Genomic DNA, 19,926 nt, shown 5'->3' with positions numbered 1-19,926 from the left:
AGGCCGGGCCTGGTAACCAAGAGGTCTTCTGTATATTTAAAAGTTGTGCGGGGGGGGGAGAATTCCACCTTGTGATTTTTTTCCCCATTACAATGTTGCAAGAACACCTGCACTTGGCTGATTTTCTCTTCTCCTAAAGATACAGGATCAGTCTCAGGCCAAGAACATGGCAACTCTAGTTATAAGCAAACCATCAGGTAGCAGGGGACTACAATATCAGGCTAGCTAGAAATTTTATATCCTTCTAAGGACATTGGAGGCACAAAAGAAGACAGTACATTATCTGTTTAGCTTTTTTAAAAAGACAAAGCAACATGGGAAGTCAGTAGAAAATATGTTACAAGAAAAATCTCACTCAGTGATCAGTGATCTTTTTCCTTACTAATTGATCCCTGGTGTTCATCTCTGGCCTCAGGACAATAATATAGAATTTGGGAAGGAAAATGCAACCCAGCAATCCAGCACTAGAGGCCAAGATGGAGAAGATCTCCACAGCCACCATGTATTTTCCTTTCGTGCTCAAGTAAGTTGGGACAAAAGATAACCAAACAGTGCAGAAAACCAACATACTGAAGGTGATGAGCTTGGCTTCATTAAAAGTATCAGGCAACTTCCTGGCAAAGAAAGCCACAGTGAAGCTGATGATGGCTAAAAGCCCCATGTAGCTCAGGACAATGTAGAACATGAAGTCTGAGCCTTCATTACACTGTGCTATAATTTCACTGAATTGAGAATGCATGTCAAATTCTGGGAAGGGAGGAGAGGTTGCCAGCCACACTGCACAGATGCTGGTTTGAATAAGAGTACAGAGAATGATGATGGACACTGCCAGCCTCTTCCCTAGCCATTTCCTCATCTTGTTTCCTGGCTTGGTGGCCATAAAAGCAAGAACCACAGTAATTGTTTTAGCCAGCACACAAGCAACAACAAGGGAGAAGATGATTCCAAACACTGATTGACGGAAAAGGCAGGTTACCTTCCCAGGCTTCCCAATGAATAAGAAAGAGCACAGAAAGCAAAGCAATATGGAAATAAAGAGGGTGCAGGTAATGGTCCAGTTGTTGGCCTTGACAATGGGAGTATTCCGATGTTGAATGAAGATCCACATTACCACAACGGTGACCAGAGAAATAGAAAGAGCAAATGAAGTCAGAATGATCCCCAAGGGCTCACTATATGATAAATAGATTATAGCTTTAGGGATGCAGTGGTTGTGGTTCTTGTTTGGATGCTGATCCTCAGGGCACTTGTTGCAATGGTCTGCATCTGAAAGATATGTTTCAATAGTTAGATAGCATCAAACATTTTATATTGTGGCATGACATGTGGATTTGGTCTCATTTCTCTTGGAGAAGAAGAATTAAATCCCTTCATTTCATTTTTGAAAAACAGGTATGATATAATAAATATAGACCTTTGTGTTAAAGCAGAGAGATGATAATCATGCATGATGATTCAGTTAATTTGGTGTTCATATTTAGAAACTTAAGAACATAAGAACATAAGAAGAGCCTGCTGGATGAGGCCAGTGGCCCATCTAGTCCAGCATCCTGTTCTCACAGTGGCCAACCAGTTGCCTGGGGGAAGCCTGCAAGCAGGACCCGAGTGCAAGAACACTCTCCCCTCCTGAGGCTTCCGGCAACTGGTTTTCAGAAGCATGCTGCCTCTGACTAGGGTGGCACAGCACAGCCATCACGGCTAGTAGCCATTGATAGCCCTGTCCTCCATGAATTTGTCTAATCTTCTTTTAAAGCCGTCCAAGCTGGTGGCCATTACTGCATCTTGTGGGAGCAAATTCCATAGTTTAACTATGCGCTGAGTAAAGAAGTACTTCCTTTTGTCTGTCCTGAATCTTCCAACATTCAGCTTCTTTGAATGTCCATGAGTTCTAGTATTATGAGAGAGGGAGAAGAACTTTTCTCTATCCACTTTCTCAATGCCATGCATAATTTTATACACTTCTATCATGTCTCCTCTGACCCGCCTTTTCTCTAAACTAAAAAGCCCCAAATGCTGCAACCTTTCCTCGTAAGGGAGTCGCTCCATCCCCTTGATCATTCTGGTTGCCCTCTTCTGAACCTTTTCCAACTCTAGAATATCCTTTTTGAGATGAGGCGACCAGAACTGTACACAGTATTCCAAATGCGGCCGCACCATAGATTTATACAACGGCATTATGATATCGGCTGTTTTATTTTCAATACCTTTCCTAATTATTGCTAGCATGGAATTTGCCTTTTTCACAGCTGCCGCACACTGGGTCGACATTTTCATCGTGCTGTCCACTACAACCCCGAGGTCTCTCTCCTGGTCGGTCACCGCCAGTTCAGACCCCATGAGCGTATATGTGAAATTAAGATTTTTTGCTCCAATATGCATAATTTTACACTTGTTTATATTGAATTGCATTTGCCATTTTTCCGCCCATTCACTCAGTTTGGAGAGATCTTTTTGGAGCTCTTCACAATCCCTTTTTGTTTTAACAACCCTGAACAATTTAGTGTCATCAGCAAACTTGGCCACTTCACTGCTCACTCCTAATTCTAGGTCATTAATGAACAAGTTGAAAAGTACAGGTCCCAATACCGATCCTTGAGGGACTCCACTTTCTACAGACCTCCATTGGGAGAACTGTTCGTTTATTCCTACTCTCTGCTTTCTGCTTCTTAACCAATTCCTTATCCACAAGAGGACCTCTCCTCTTATTCCATGACTGCTAAGCTTCCTCAGAAGTCTTTGGTGAGGTACCTTGTCAAACGCTTTTTGAAAGTCTAAGTACACTATGTCCACTGGATCACCTCTATCTATATGCTTGTTGACACTCTCAAAGAATTCTAATAGGTTACTGAGACAGGACTTTCCTTTGAAGAAGCCATGCTGGCTCTGCTTCAGCAAGGCTTGTTCTTCTATGTGCTTAGTTAATCTAGCTTTAATAATACTTTCTACCAGTTTTCCAGGGACAGAAGTTAAGCTAACTGGCCTGTAATTTCCGGGATCCCCTCTGGATCCCTTTTTGAAGATTGGCGTTACATTTGCCACTTTCCAGTCCTCAGGCACGGAGGAGGACCCGAGGGAAAAGTTACATATTTTAGTTAGCAGATCAGCAATTTCTCATTTGAGTTCTTTGAGAACTCTCGGGTGGATGCCATCCAGGCCCGGTGATTTGTCAGTTTTTATATTGTCCATTAAGCTTAGAACTTCCTCTCTCGTTACCACTATTTGTCTCAGTTCCTCAGAATCCCTTCCTGCAAATGTTAGTTCAGGTTCAGGGATCTGCCCTATATCTTCCACTGTGAAGACAGATGCAAAGAATTCATTTAGCTTCTCTGCAATCTCCTTATCATTCTTTAGTACACCTTTGACTCCCTTATCATCCAAGGGTCCAATCGCCTCCCTAGATGTTCTCCTGCTTTGAATGTATTTATAGAATTTTTTGTTGTTGGTTTTTATGTTTTTAGCAATGTGCTCCTCAAGTTCTTTTTTAGCATCCCTTATTGTCTTCTTGCATTTCTTTTGCCACACATTACTACTAACATACATTTTTCTGAACAGTCTCCAAAAAGAAGTGATAATAATTGTAGTAGAAAATAAAGCATAAAGCCATTAAAAAGGAAATCCCTACACCAATACATTAGAGCAGAATATCCAGCCTCAAAAACAAGAACATGTTCTTGAACTGTGATGAGGCTTCTTATATGCCTGGATGGAGAGATGTGTGTATAGAAGACCACTCAACAGTGCATTGCTTGAATGTGGTGTACTATGGTATGTCAAGTCAGTTCTGTAATGACCACAGAAACAGCTCTATTTGAACCTAAAAGATCTAGTGTAGCTTATATTTAAAGGAAGGGAAAGGGAAACAGAGGATGAATAAGACTCGCATCTGTAAGTTCAGCCTTCTGGATCTATCTCTGTCACTAGAGGCCTAGGTGGCCACAGTGGGTAAGTTGTCTTACCAAGGGAAACTAGTAACCAAAAAGAAAACAACTACTTCTTGACTGGGATGGCCCAACCATTGCCATTCATATTCCAGTAACTTCCAGATTGGATTACTGCAATTCAATCTATGTGGGGTAGGGATGGAAAGGTCTTTCAATTTTGGTTCTCCCAGTTTCTCATTTTCCCAATCTTAAATCCAGTTCTCCACATTTCTGCAGCAATTTGCATTTTTTTAAAAAAAAAAATCTCATGAAAATTCTCCAGTACTTTAGTGCTAATTTCTCCTGATAAACATATATTTTTGTAGGACGTTTTGACCAATGCACCAATTTTTGCAACCATTTTCATGTTATATAATGTAAGTTCGTATGCTATTTTCAATCATATTCATTTTTATGCACACCTTCCCCTAACATATGCTTATTTTTGGGGGGGAGGGTAAACATTAGTTGGAGAACAGCAATGCAAAATTAGAAAAAGAGCAAATTTCAAAGAATGGCTGCGTTTAGGTTCTCTTATTGATTCGGAGAGTAAGATTTGATAAATTTGGCTTGAAATGCCAACTGAATCAAATTTGTCACCCTTTCCTGATGTGGGGCTACAGACATTGGCCAGAATCTTCAGCTAGTGCAAAATTCAATACCTTGACTGCTGATTGGGGCAGAATATTATCATCATCATGTTTCGCCACTGCTAAAAATGTCACCAGTTGCTAATTAGCTACTTGTTCAAGGCAGTGGGACTGATAAACACGTCCCTGTACAGTTTGGGAGCACGATTGTTTCACACCTTCTATATCCAGCTGACCACTGTGCTCTACAAAAGAGGGCCTCCTGCAGATGCCATCTCATTAGCAAGCAATTTGTTCCACACAATATAGGACTTTAGCGCAGAGCTTGGAAAAGTTACTGTTTTGAACTACAACTCCCATCAGCCCAATCCAGTGGCCATGCTGGCTGGGGCTGATGGGAGTTGTAGTTCAAAAAAGTAACTTTTCCAAGCTCTGCTTTAGCATGGCAACACCTTCTCTTTGGAATTTCTTCTCATTACATATCAGACAGCATCATCTCTGTTATGATTGGACACCCTCTTTTCCAACAAGCCTTTTCTTTGTTTATTTGTTTTATTGAAATCTGCATTAGTATTGGATTTGGAATAGTTTATCTACTTTTTTGCTTGTTCATATTTTTATTTTCAAATTGATTCATAATGTTTTCTGAGAAACAAGTCAAAGTAAAAACCAATACTTAAAGTATCTACAGTATTTGTGAGAGAAAAATCCAATGCCCCTGATCATTGTAGAATTGAGTACAAATAGCTAAATGTGTGAACAGATACTATGGAAATAATTATATCTGAAGTGATACCAAAATTCTTTCTACAGTCTTATATCTACAATGGCTCATTTACACATCTAAGACAAAATGTGATGGATATGCTTGTGTGAACCAGCCCTTTGAGGAACTTTATTTTCCTGACATCTGGAACATCATCCCAATGTAACCCTTTCATCTTTACTTACCCATCAGGTTTGAAATCATTCCTTCAGAGCACCGAGAACAATCATAACAACAAATCTGTTCCCCCTGTCGCATGATCATGCTTTGTCCAGGATGGCAACTTTCAACACATGTGGATTTCGGTAGGATCTATTTATACCCAGAAAAGAAAGATTTAGGGTATAGACCAGTGGTGGAGAACTTTCAACCCACAAGCCTACCTAAGCCTCGCAGGAGCCCTAATTTGGATTACTGTGGGATTTTCTCCAAATCATGTCCGCCCATCCTACATATACAGCATCAGGTGTGGGTTAGATAAAGATGTGGCTGCAAAGAATACAATTAGGGCTTGTATTCAACTTTCCACTTTGTTGATAAATGTAATTTCAACTGGGATTGGGTCCACTTGGAAACTTCAAATCAGTGTTTGAAAGCAGAGCCTAAAGTTAGCATTGATCAGCTGACTGGCGGTAACTTCAAATCCACCCACCCCCACCTAAGGCGCAGTTATACTACAGAGTTCCTAATGTTCCATTGCACAGCTCAAGCTGCACTCAGAGGATACATGTATCACCTGATGGCATAGTGCTGTCAGGTGATTGGCAAGAGGGTGGGACCCTCTGTGAAAATAGACCACTGGGGGTAGGGGAGCTCTAACCCAGTTGTCGAATTCTAGTCCACATCCAAGGTCCAGATGAACTGATTTCTCATGTCTATAATATTGAATTTCATCCATTATACATAATTACACATCCAGAACCAATCCCTGGCTCATTTCCTTGAATCCCCCAGTCATACCAAAGATGTTCCATAATTATTCCTTGCTCTCTTGCGTGCGCGCATGCGCTCTCTGTCTCTCTCACACACATTCTCCTCTCCTCTCTATGATTATTCTGGGCTCATAACTCATAAGGAAGGGATGCTATGCTGTAGAGGTGAGAGTGAAAGGAAAGAAAGGAAGCAAAGAATAGATGGCATTTTCTTCTTTTCATATAAATTATGCATTGTCTAGACCTGTGATTCTCAAACCTTTCCCCCATTCCCATGGGCCATTTGAAAATTGCTGATGATCTTGGTGGACCACATAATGATTTTTTCTGCCTATTGTAGCAACATTCCAATGTGATTAATGTGTAGTGCTAGATGCTGCATGCTTTTAATAGTACTTTTCTCGTTTCTTTATTTCTCATATATTGTATTTTATTGTACTACAGTTTGCAGTCCTTACTGCAATACAATATAATAAAAGAAGCAATTAACACAGTTAAAATTAAATATATTAATGTGGACATGCCAAGGATCACCTGAATGAAGCTTGTTTACCATGGGTGGTCCATTTTAAAACAGAAACATATACTACTCATCCAACGTTAGAAGTTTAAATATTATAGATAGTGGAGGCTGGTCAAGAAGTGAAGGGTGCTGAGAGGAGATACCTATTCCCCTCATACTATAATTCCCAAAGTTCTCTGGGAAGAGGGACTGACTATTAAACCATTATGGCAATTGTAGCTCTGTGAGAATAGGAGTCTCCTAACAGCTCTCAGCACCCTTCACAAACTATACTTCCCAGGGTACTTTGGGGGAAGCCATGACGGTTTAAAGTGGAATAATAGTGGAATAATAGTGGAATAAAGATGCAGTGTGAATGTGGCCTATGTATTGCAACAAACTCTATATTAATCATTTCCCTGCCTTCACCCATTAAAGGTGAGTAGAGCAGGGCAAATTGATCTGAGTCACTTTCAGTGCCAGAGTATTTCCAGAAAAAGTGTGTGGATTGTCTTCTAACAAGTCCCTCCAAGAGTTCAGAATGTTTTCAGTGCATAGGAATGGAGGAAGATGCTGGTGTTTTTACTTCTAACTTGTTTTTTGTGAGTTTTGTCAGTGATTTCTAAAATGAAAAATTATGCCTGTTGCCAGATTCTATATCCTTCCCCCAACCTGGAAGATATTCTCCCTAATCAAAGACCTAATAGAAGTTTATTAAGATTAATCTGGTGTGATGTACTTTGCACATGAGCAGAGATTATTACTTTACATTTTTGGGACTGAGCAGTGCATTGCAAATACATTCTGCTTGTGCTCTGATGTGCCTTGGCTCAAATTAAACATTTTATTTTTTGTCTATTGGTTGGAATACTTTTTTTTCTTTTTAATATAGAGAAAAAGGTGTTCTAGATAATTTTGGGGGGGAGAGTAAAACTGCATGCAACTGGAAGCAAGTGTTCTTCACAATTTTTGTGTGTGTTTAGTTTTTTTGGTAATGGTTGTGTAGATGTAATCAATATATGAATTCAAAAATTATGTCATGTGGCATGGGATAATGTCTAAATAAGAGTTTTGGAGTCAGTATTGTCTGAAAATCATACTTGGTCTTCTGACATGGAAGGTTTTCCAATATTTACAGATGTGCAAAGAATTTATATATATTTTAGCGAGGAGACAGTGGCATTCTCCACATGTGTAATGACACACTTTCCTGAATAAGTGCTGTATAAATCCAATTGTGATGAAAACAGCATGGTTAAAAATGACAGACCTACCAAGTCAAAATGATACAAGCTGCCACTGATTTCATGATTCCATTATGGATTCTGCCCAGGGAAACTTGCAAAAGCAAGACAGAGAAGCATCCCTCACACCACCTTGTGTTATTTTTAACTTTTTAAAAAGTGTGTGTATGTGTTTAGAATTTGTACAAATTCCTCCTAAAACATCTGCACAGAACAGGGCAGGGTTTACCACACTCTGTGTGGAGCTCGAGCAGGGCAGAAATTGGCCTTCAGAGCCATCCATAAACTGAAAGATCTCAAAATAATAGTCCTTCCCACCTGGTTAAATTTGTGATTCCACACAACAGCACTTCCATTAATAGTGATTTTTTCCCCTTCAGGAGCCTGTGGGTCCAACCGTCCAATCAAGACTTTATGGATGGACCAATTAGGGAATGTGACTGTGTTGATAATATCATATCCAGTTGTCAACTCTCCATTTTTATCAAAAAATATTTCTTCCCCAGCACTGTTGTTGAAGCGGATGTGCTTCAGGAAGGAGTGAAGCTAGATTGGAGAAGGAAAGAACATGAACTGAAGCCTGTGGTGGGAAAGGGGTACTGTGATTTCCCAGGATTTTGCTATTGAACAGTAAATGTTCCCCACCTCCAATTTCATATGAAAATGAAAGGTTCTCTTCCAACACCAGCAATGCTGCAGCTTACCTTTATTGGTTTGCTGGTAGGGCAGGGAGTGGGAAGGGTATCAGTGAGGTCGTGATTGCATGGATGCACCAGTAGGAGCAACAGATTGGCTCCTTAAAAAAAAAAAAAATCCACTTGGGAGTAGCAGTTTGGTGTACTCAACAGCTTACTCAGTACACTTTGATGCTTTAAAAACTACATTGGGTTTTACAAAGATTTAAAAAGTTGGATTTGTCAAACTCTTTTCTTTGTATCCTGCTGGACCCACTCAGTGAGATGGGCATCACAGCTACTGTATTGCAGCGGTTCCACTCCTAACGTCAGGGCCATATCCATTGGATGAGTGTTCCTTAGCCCCCTGGCACTTGTGCTATGGGATCCTGCCAGGTACTATTCACTTCCCAGTCCTGTTGAGAGTGGGCATTAGGTGTTTCTGAGCAAAGTGTCATCAGTATGCTGGTGACACACAGCTCTTTCCCCCCATATCATCTGAATCAGGAGAAGCTGTGAATGCTCTGGACTGGTGTCTGAACACTGTAGTGGACTAGATGAGGGCCAATAAACCGTGCTTGAATCCTTGAAATATGTTATAGGCTGTTTCAGTACCAGATCCAGACCTGAAGCCAGACTGAAATGGGCCTCAATAATCTGCTTCCTCCAAGCAACCTGTAGCTGGCTGGCTGGCCAATCACATTACCCAAGGAGGGAATAGTAGAGCCCAGATGATAGTTTTCTAAAACTTCTGAATCTAGGGAGGGCCTCTTCAAGAAGCTTGTTACCTTTATCAAGGCAGTGGGTGTAACTCCCTCCCATAATGAGGCACTAAGCACTCCCTAGATCCATCTATGATCAACATTATCTGGAGACCGCCAGCTTGGTGAACTCTGGGGTAAACTATTTCAAAATAAACAGTCCATCACAAAACAAGGGAGTGATACAAGGCAAGCTAAATATAATTGTCTTGCTCCTTTCAAATTCAATAGTTTGCTGCACTGAAATAAAAGACATGAATCCATCCTGTAAAAAGCATTTATGTCCATACTGTATTGTAGAAAGAGACATGAGAATCCTACCTGCCATGGGTAAATGGTCCAATGTTTCCATCTGGCTCCGTCTCCCATTGCCTTCTGCTTAGATCTTGATGAGAATATGGCATGGAGAGCATGTGCTACAGCATAGACAGCATTGTAGATACTGTAGCTCTGACCAGACATTCCCATTTCAAACACAACACTAGGACGGCTCCTCAGTGGCTCTTCCCCAGTACAGTTTCCCGCACCTCGTGTGTAAATGTTGTATGCTGGGAATGAGCACACAAATAAATTGGACCAGAACCCATGGATGAAATAAAGCATAGATTGATTAGGATTTAAAGTCTCAAGGAACTCTTCATATTCTGCAACATACTTTGTGTGGAGTGCGAAGGCCAAGGAACCATTGAAGGATTTTGGTGTGAATGCACTACTGCGGAATGCAAATGAAAAATCCCACCAAGCTGTTATGATCCAAACCTTCTCTATTGCTTTCATTTCAGTATATTCATGTGAGAATAGGACAAATCGTAAGCCCTCCATAGATTGTGAATCCCCATGAACAAGAATCACATTCGTTTCAGTTGATGATAGAATGGAACTTATTCTTTCTATTTTCTTGTGAATTTGCACTGTTATTCTACTGAGCTCTTTCAGCACTGGAATAATTTCCTTTAAAGCAAAACAAATATTGTTCTGGATCAGGCAAGGAATGAGTGTTCTCAATAACATTTCTCCACTGTCATCATCTGAAACAATAAGGCCAATCCAGGTCCATCCAAAATGCTGAAGGAGCTGCACAATCCCAGCATACTGAGGACTTTCATTTGGGATCATCCGATAGACAGAAGGGAACTGTGTTTTATCACTCAATGTAGGGTCAAAGGAAGCATAGCTGAGCTAAAGAGAAGGACAATAATCTTTTTAGTTCTAACAATCATCTCCGGTTATTCTGATGTTTAAATTATTTGCTTCAATTGCCAAGAATAATAAGAGATTGAGATAATTGTATATTTGATCCTCCAGAAAATACTGCAGAACCTATATGCTCTCCAGTACAAGATTAGAAATGGGCTAACTAAAGACTAAGGGATATATTCAAGTAAGTGCTACCAAGAATAGACCTGTTGAAATTAATGAATCCAACTTAGCCACGTCGTTAACTTCAATGGACCTTTTCAGGTGTTGAGATGAGGAGAGGGAGCCCTCTTGGTAGTTCCAGCACCTTCAGAGGGTTTTTTTTTAGTGGGGGTGTCCGGAGAGGGCATTCTCAATGGGAGCCCCCACGTTGTGGAATTCCTTCCTCACAGAGATGTGTTTGACACGTTATTATACAGCTTCCACCCCATGTTGAAGATACACCTCTTCAACCTGGCCTTTGACACTTGAGATATCACACACACACACAAATGTCTGTAGTAGTGATTGTAATTTATTGTAAACTTTTTTTACATTGAGCATTATATTGTTGTGATCCAACCTGGGACCGCAGGTAATAAAAATGGTGGTGGTGGTGATGATAATGTTGATGATAATAGAACTGAATATTACTGAATGTACAAACAAATGAATCAGCACCACATACACTTTTTCTCCCACAAAACGATCTTTTGGCAGAGGGGAATTTGGATCTGAGAAATAGTGCAGAAAAAGGACAAGCTTCACCTGCTTTGTAACCATGTTAATACTCTTTTAGAAATGTTCCATTCCTGGCAGTTTTTCCACTCCTTTAAGAATTCAAACAAATGGGCACATTTGCTCAGAAGAGCCCAGTGTGGTGATGATTTGGAGTGAATAAGTAGGAAATGAGGTATGAGTTAAATGTGTGAGTGCACGTGGGTGAGTGTGTGCACATAGACACACACTTTTACATGCATGCTTTTAAAAGGTAATATACAAATGCACATTTCCACATTCAAGAAAGGGAAAAAGCTCCCAGGATTATATAAATGAAAAGAGCATCAAGAATATTGCTCCTCTTTCCGGCCTCAAAAGAGGTCTGGGTGGAAGATGGCCAGGAAGTTAATTTCTGACCTCCACATTGCAAGGTTCCCAAGATCTGGGAGGAGTGTGTGGGGTATAAAAGATGGCCCCACCCACATTCTCCCCACTTTTTCCCTGCAGTTTTGAGATTAGCTGGTTGTGATGTCGGGGCTAAATAGGAATTTTTCATCCTCATCTGTGATTGACCTGTAGGAGAGATTTTTCTGCTTATTCCATACTGTTGTGCAAGCTTGGTGCATTTAGTGGTGGGGACTGCATAAATAGGTTAATTGGAGTGGTCACTTGGCAGGTATGAGAGACAAAGGAAATAGGTCTGTGTTGGAATTCCTTTTAAAGATTTTTTTAGAGCTTTTTTAAAAAAAAGATGTTAAAGATGGTTTGTTTTAATGTGTTTTTAAGGATGTTTTGTAATATATTTTAAAGTCTGTTTTTATGATGTTTCAGAGTGTTTGTAGTGCATTTGTTTGCCACCCTGGGCATCCACTGGGAGGAAGGGCAGGATATAAATCTAATAAATAAAATAAAAATAGGTTATGAGTGATGAGTACCCTGAGGCACTTTTCAGATGAATAGCGATTCCAGAGACTTGCACATAAGACTCTTTGAAGCTAAATTGTGTCACTCACTCTGAGTTGTGGGGTTCTGGGGGATGTGGGTCAGGAAGGCCTCCCACCTCACCTGAATTGTGTGGCATGAGGGGAGAGGTAGAATTAAACTTTTTCCTCCCTACAGTGTAAACTCAACCAGATTATGTCAGGCTTAGGAGCCAGATAGTTACTTTTTAACTGTTTCCTGCACATTGAATTTCACCTATGCAAATCAGAAATTCATTTATATTTAATAAAGTGGCCCTAGTTTGGATCCATGTCTTGCTTATTTATTCCGATCTCCCTGTGCAACCTGATTTCTTTCTTTTTAAACAGACTAGTTATTGTCCATGCACCCAGAATGAAGACTCAACAGTTAGTATTTTGGTATGGTAGATTTATTCAACGTAGCTTGAGGATCTGCAGCAAACTGAGCAAAACTGTCACAATTCAGGCAGGGAAACCTGTAATGATGGTGAGCAAAAGACTTCCTGTCTACCACAAAAGAGCTCCATCATCATAAAGTTCATGATGGGAGGCACCAGTGGGTTTACAGCACACTCTAGCCCCACTGTCCAGCATTCAGCAGGGCATGCTCCCAGGACTTCAAGAGCAGCAGATCAAGGAGCCTTAAGCCTGTAATTAATAGAAGGCAGTCTGAGATGTGCCCTTCTCCAAAGTGTGCTTCTGTGATGGGCAGTGTTTTTACAATTTACTGGAAAAGCTCAAGTAGAAAACTTGGAATGGAGGAGGGTAAAAAAGCCACAAGCCCAAGTTAACTGCTCCAGTTCAGGATTATGCTGCCCTAACCACTCAAAGAGGCTTCCGCTGTAAAGGCTTAATGGTGAGGCCTTCTGGACTGGACTCTTAAAGAAGCAGTACACAACACCCAGGCTCCAATGCATGCATTTCTCCCCAAAATGTAGGGCCTAACAGGGTCTGTGCAAAGCTAAGATCTTCCTCTTCTCCCAGGCATTTTAGCATGTGTTTTAAATTGTCTTACATTTTTAAATTGTGTTTTAAATTGTTTTTAAAAGATGTGTTTTTTAAATTTGTACATTTGTTTTAATGTTTTTAGTTACTGTAAACCGCTCAGAGAGCTTCAGCTATGGGGCGGTATATAAGTACAATAAATAAATAAAATAAATAAGATCAGAGCCATTTAGCAACAAACGTTTTAAAAAGGGGAGGACAAGGGTAAACTCTCAAATGAATTTTCATGAGACCTTATTTTTTAAGCCAAACTGCTGTGGCAATGTGGAGAACCAATCTTAAGACAGGAAAAAAGAAAAATGGAAAGAAACTGAAACTGATCCGGTCACCCAAGGCCTGTTCCTCTTGCTCCCTCACTAGCTCACACCAATGTATATAGGCATCCAGACCCACCTGTGGCATCTTGTAGATATTCAAGATGTGGGGCATCTCCTTGGAGGTATGAGAGGACAGCCCACCAATGATGGTCATTAGCTTGTATGTATTGCCACACATATAGTTGACGGGGTTCCCCTGTCTTAGGAAAAGGAGTTCCATAGTCCCAGAACAGTTTCCCATTTCATTGTCAGCATTTTGAGCGAAGATGGAAGAGAGGGTTGTGTTGGGTAAGAGGTTGACATTCTTGTTGATCTCATTCATGGCAAAAGTAAATACAAGGTATTGATGGTAGTAATTCGGCACTAGGCTGCAATGAAATATCAAAACGTCAATGATGTAATATACTTACAGTGGACTAAAATCACTGTTAGAAGCTCTTCTGGAAATTAAAGGCATGGAGTTACACAGGATAAACGTTTGTTATATCTGTTATGTTTCTTCAGACTTTTAAATATCAGATCCTCATTAGGGTTCTTTCTCATATTCCATCCTCCACAGTTCTTTAATTTTCTTACTAAGGCTTCATGCTCTTTGAGGACTGTGATTCATTCAACTGTCTCTGTGCTCTCTTTCTCTCTCCCTATGCATCTATCTGTCTATCCATTTAATTTATAAATAAGTGAATTAATAAAGACACATGTTTTCACCCACTTGCTGCGCTACAAAAGGCTTGGCTATCAAGTTATAGCTTTCTTCCTTTATGCCTGGGACAGTAAACCAGTGGCTGAGCTATATTGCCTTGCACTACAAGTGAAGTCTCTCCTGATGGATGGATCCTCCCTACAATGAAAATCCCTCAAGCAGCATGGCAAGCTAAGTTTAGTTTAATGTTGTAACCACAGGTCAAAACTTACATAAAAACCATTAAAATGTCATACATCCAATAAGATTAAAAGCATTAATACAAAATATGAATAAAACTGTAAAATCCAAAATACCAAATAGTAGTTAAAGGTTAAGGTGTCCCCACACTTACAGTGCGAGTCGTTTCTGACTATTAGGGTGATGTCTTGCGACGTTTACTAGGCAGACCGTATATATGGGGTGGGATTGCCAGTTCCTTCCCTGGCCTTTCTTTACCCCCCAGCATTTGCTGGGTACTCATTTTACCAACCACGGATGGATGGAAGGCTGAGTGGACCTTGACCCCTTTTACCAGAGATTCGACTTCCTCCTTCCGTTGGAATCGAACTCCGGCCGTGAGCAGAGCTTCGGCTGCGTTACCGCCGCTTACCACTCTGCACCACGGAGGGTCTTCAAATAGTAGTTACAACACTAATAAAAGCAATCCAGATAATAAGGTTTGCCCTAATACTACAATTTAACCAGACGCCTAGCACGATTGGCTGGTACAGATCTCTTTCTAATTTTAAGAGATAAAAATAGTAAAAATGGCCCCTTGATAACTAACGTAAGGAAGTGCATCCACCAATAGATACTGTAACTGATGCATTCCATTTCGGAACCCATCAGTTAACAATCATCTCACCCAGAAATCTTTCTTTTATTGCTTCATACAAGGGGCACTGTAGGACATAATGTTGAATGTTCTCCACTTGACCCTGACCACAAGGAGGCTTCATGGAGGCTTTACAGAATCTACCCTCAACATACACAGAAAACATGGTTTTAAAACATAAATTAGTAAATACCTTTCTTAATGGTGCATTGGTTAGGTGCACCAATTAAGTATTGTGAAATAAATTTATTTTTCTTAAAATAAGGGTACCACAGGGAGAATCTTGAGTGAAAAACCAGGCTGACATCTCGATTGGCGTCCTGCATGACGAGCTAGTCACAAATTTTATTTGTGTCCGAAGACTTAACATCTGCTGACGAGGACAAAATACGTTTTCAAGATATGGGGCAACATGCTTGCTCACTGGTTCCCATTCCTGTAGTGTCAATAACAGGATTTAACTGAGTGATCTACAGGGAAGCTATCAAGTGTCTTGAATTTTTTTAACAATATCAGATGGACTCTTATGGTAATTGAAAGCAACCCTATCTCCAACCTTAAGTGTGCATTGGGTTGCCCTGGGGAGACCCAAAATTTTCTTTAGAAAGTTATTCTGGACTTATTTCCAGATGAGCAGTTATTATTATTATTATTATTATTATTATTATTATTATTATTATCTTTATTTATACCCCACCATTTTTCCAAAACTGGAACTCATGGCGGCTTCCAGATAAAAAATACATATAATTAAAAACATACAGTCTACATTAAAATAAGATTAAACTATTTCCAATATTAAAACCATACACACATATAGCTAAAAAAGTTCAAACTAGTTTAAAAATGATATAATAGACATTAGCAATGCAGCACCCTTCACACCCTATCCTTAGCCTTCAACTCCAAAAGCTTGTTGGAATAGGAAGGTCTTTGCTTGTCGGCGGAAGGACTGCAAAGAGGGGGTCAGACAGGGAGATACGGTCTGATAAATAGCCTGGACCTAAGCCATATAGGGCTTTATAGGTCAACACCAGCACTTTGAATTGTGTCCAGAAACAGACTGGCAACCAGTGGAGCTTTTTTAACAGGGGGGTAGTACGGTCCCTGTAACCAGCCCCAGTTAACGTTCTGGCTGCAGCACGTTGTACCAACTGAAGTTTCCGAACAGTCTTCAGAGGCAGCCCCATGTAGAGCGCGTTACAGTAATCTAAACGGGATGTAACTAAGGCATGTGTCACCGTGGCCAGATCAGACAGCTCAAGGAACGGGCGCAGTTGGCGCACTAATCTTAATTGTGCAAAAGCACTCCTGGCCACTGCAGAAACCTGGGCCTCCAAATTTAACGCTGAGTCCAGGAGCACACCCAAACTGCGAACCTGTGTCTTCAGGGGGAGTGTAACCCCATCCAGCACAGGCTGTATCCCTATTTCCTGATTCGCCTTACGACTGACCAGGAGCACCTCTGTCTTGTCTGGATTAAGCTTCAATTTGTTCACCCTCATCCAGTCCACCACTGATGACAGACACTGGTTTAAAACCGAGACAGCTTCCTTGGAATTAGGTGGAAAGGAGACATAGAGTTGGGTGTCATCAGCATACTGATGGCACCGAACCCCAAACCCCCGGACAACCTCTCCCAGTGGTTTCATGTAGATGTTAAATAGCATAGGGGATAAAACTGAGCCCTGAGGGACCGCACAGGTCAATGGCCAAGGGGTCAAACAGGAATCCCCCAGCATCTTCTCATTCCATTTACAAATCTCAGCTCCATACAGGAGCTGTGTAGTTACTTTGCCTTGAAGTATTTTTTAGTGCAGGGGCGATTGATTAGCTGCTCTTAGAAAAGAAGAATTTTATAATAACCTCCACTGATCAATGAACAATTGGTAGGGCTTCATTAAGCTGCATCTTTCATGACAGGGACTCTTGAAATAAAATACCCAGATATTTAATGAAGGGGTATTGTTCTATTTGAAAAAATTAAATGGATTGCCTTCAAGTCGATTCTGACTTATGGTGACCCTATGAATAGGGTTTCCATGGTAAGTGGTATTCAGAGGTGGTTTTACCATTGCCTCCCTCTGAGGCTGAGAGGCAGTGACTGGCCCAAGGTCACCCAGTGAGCTTCATGGCTGTGTGAGGATTCGAACCCTGGTCTCCCAGGTCATAGTCCAACACCTTAACCACTACACCACACTGGCTCTCATTGGTCTATCTACTGAGCATAAATTGATGTCAAACAGAAGAGTTATGGTCTATCTACCTCTCTAAAGTATTACCTTAGTTGCTATGATGTTGGATTTTTGCTGTGGAATAGTAGGCTTCAAAAATAATCACGTTATGAAATCAGAACTTAGAAATTGACTGCCTATTGAGGAAGAGCTGTAGGTCAGTGATAGAACATCTGCTTTTCATACAGAAGGTTCCAGGTTCAATACTGGCATCTAAAGGAAGAGCTGCAAATATTCCCTGTCTGAAACTCTTGAGTTACTGCCAGTCACTTTTGACAATAAAAACTAGATTAACTGATTGCCTAACTCCGTACGGCATCTTCCTATGTAATCTATGTTATCATACCTTACATCACAAGGAAATTGTTACATTTGAAAGAAAGCAGGATTAATATTGAGCAAATTACTAAAACACATACACCTAATCCATTCTGGAGAAAGAAATAATGAATGAATGAATGGGTTTGATGTCTTCAGTCATGATTTTTATTCAAAGAGGGCAACAGTAATCTCACTTCCAAGGACTTAAATTCATAAATCAAAGTTCCTCAAATTCTGCATAGTAGTTTTTTTTGTGTGTGGTTGGTTAGTTTTAAGCCAAGAGTAATGAATATTTTTTTATATACACACTCAGCCATTCAACTGGAATTTTTATTCTGCCCTCTGGACTCCTTTCATAAAATAAAATGTTTACTTACAAAGTTCTCGTATCTGGATCTGGTGTTGTATCAAATGTGATCTCATTAAATTTATAGTTTAAAAAAGAGAGAAATTCACCAATAGCTATGTTCTCTGGAATGCCCAAGTCATTACGAACCTTTGGTTGCTGACCAGATCTGTTGTCCACATTTTGGCTAACAATCTGAGGCAGCTGAAGTAGCAAAAGGAGCAGCAGCAAAGACATCATTCTGGCTACCAGCAGATCTTGACCCCAACTGGACACATTCATTGTGGGTAATGCACAGAACAGGAGTAGCTCCAAAACCACCCTGAAAATCCTATACGGGATTTAAACAAATTGTTGTTTCACTGATTCATATCTCAAATATATGTTTGATAAACCTTTTCCAAGGAGATGTTTTGAAATTCATATTTAAGCATGGAGAAGAGCATTTCAGCAACTTCCAAGATGGATTCATTTGTGTCTCTTTGTTTCTGATAGCAGTGAAATCCCACTACAATTACATGAGACCAGTGATTTTGATAATTGCAGGGTAGATAATTTTCTTTCCCAAGATTCTCAACTCTCAGCAAAGTCAACAAAAACTTATTTTTCATAGTTATAGCCAATGCCTGCTAATGAAATGTACAGCACAGGAATGCTGGGTATTATAGGAGTGTTGGAGCTCTGGGTCCATGGGCAGATTTGGAAGCCTAAGAAACTGTCACCCCATAGCCACATATGTACCCCCACAGCAATCCCCCACAAGCCATGTTGAGAGTTCACCAACGTTATAAGCTCCATGGGTATAGTTGGAAACCTCAGAAATCATTATGGGAGACTATACATCCTACAGGATGTATATATATCCAGCCCATTGCAACTTCCTCACACTCACCTCACGTTGGAACCCCCAAATCATTCTACCCTTCACACTACCAGCCCAAAACTGAAACCTCCTTCAAAAATACACCGCCCCACAGGAATATTCCTCCACACAAGAAGAGACTGGTGATTCTGTTCTAGATGTAATCTCATAACAACCCTGTGAGGTAGGACACATGGACAGTTTGTTCCAGTGATGATGTATTCATGCAAGAGAAATGTTGTGTGTTTAACCAGTCAAATAGTCAAACTACAAGAGCAGACCATACCCCACAACATGTAGCCTACACAATAAACCATATCCCATCCCTCTCTGCAAGCTTGCAAACGCTGTCCCCTTCTGGGGCATAAACCTTGATAGTTGCCCAATACTGCCAACCCTTGATCCTCCTGGCCTTGCATTTCATTGTTGTTGAAATGCCACCAATGCCCCCCACTTTGTTTCCAGGCAAAAAAGTATTGTTTTTGGCCTATAAAACCTTAAAACAGCCTGGGAGATGGGTTTTGAAAGGACTAACACCTCCTAAGTATTAATCTCTAGGATATTTTTGTGTGACTAATCACATATACACTTAAGATACCTTCCAGTATGAACCTGCCCATCCACATAGGACATCTTCAGAAGCCAGGCTTTGAATGGCTCCTCCTTTGGTGATGACTTCTCCTATGGTGGTTAGGTGGGAGTCTTACTAGTGGAACAGGGCTTTTTTGTGTGTCTTCCAAAGGGAAATTGACAGCTGCCTTCTTTGATATTCTTAGATAGATTTTCTTTCAGATGCCAGGTAAAAAGAACTGTATTGGATATATGCATGCTGTGAAGAAACTAGATAGGGATAAGATTTTTGCCCTCATGAGTTTAGTTGCTTAATATATATTTCTATGTATACCTACCTTGTAAGTTACCTAGATGAATACAAATTTAAACAAGCAGAACTAACTTACAAATGGGGAAAAACCAGGAGCAGCAGCTAAAATAGTACTAAAAATGTATCAGTAGAGAACTCCCCACACCCCTAAAATTACCACTGAAAAGACCACTATGATGCCATCATGTATA

At 40.5% G+C, this 19,926-nt stretch overlaps 1 protein-coding gene across 1 annotated transcript; it reads right to left on the bottom strand.

Annotated features, from left to right (window-relative positions):
* Positions 1-355: 355 nt before the first annotated feature.
* LOC133367459 (vomeronasal type-2 receptor 26-like) lies at positions 356-18,272 on the bottom strand. Its single transcript, XM_061591561.1, has 5 exons — positions 18,022-18,272; positions 13,646-13,937; positions 8,273-8,500; positions 5,462-5,588; positions 356-1,266 (listed from the first exon to the last, which is right to left on the bottom strand). Exons 1-5 carry the CDS (start codon positions 18,270-18,272, stop codon positions 356-358), a joined length of 1,809 nt encoding a protein of 602 aa, XP_061447545.1.
* Positions 18,273-19,926: the final 1,654 nt, after the last annotated feature.

Source organism: Rhineura floridana, chromosome 11 (genome assembly GCF_030035675.1).
Source record: "Rhineura floridana isolate rRhiFlo1 chromosome 11, rRhiFlo1.hap2, whole genome shotgun sequence".
Taxonomy (NCBI): Eukaryota; Metazoa; Chordata; class Lepidosauria; order Squamata; family Rhineuridae; genus Rhineura; species Rhineura floridana.
This window is presented reverse-complemented; position numbering and strand designations above follow the sequence as displayed.

What these genes read in the sequence shown, in the direction of transcription:
- LOC133367459 (XM_061591561.1), bottom strand. Translation starts at nt 18,272, where the DNA reads ATGAATGTGTCCAGTTGGGGTCAAGATCTGCTGGTAGCCAGAATGATG. An exon ending in GATCCAGATACGAGAACTTT is followed by an intron (nt 13,938 to 18,021) that starts GTAAGTAAACAT and finishes ATTTCATTGCAG; the next exon opens with CCTAGTGCCGAATTACTACC. An exon ending in AATGATTTCAAACCTGATGG is followed by an intron (nt 1,267 to 5,461) that starts GTAAGTAAAGAT and finishes CATATCTTTCAG; the next exon opens with ATGCAGACCATTGCAACAAG.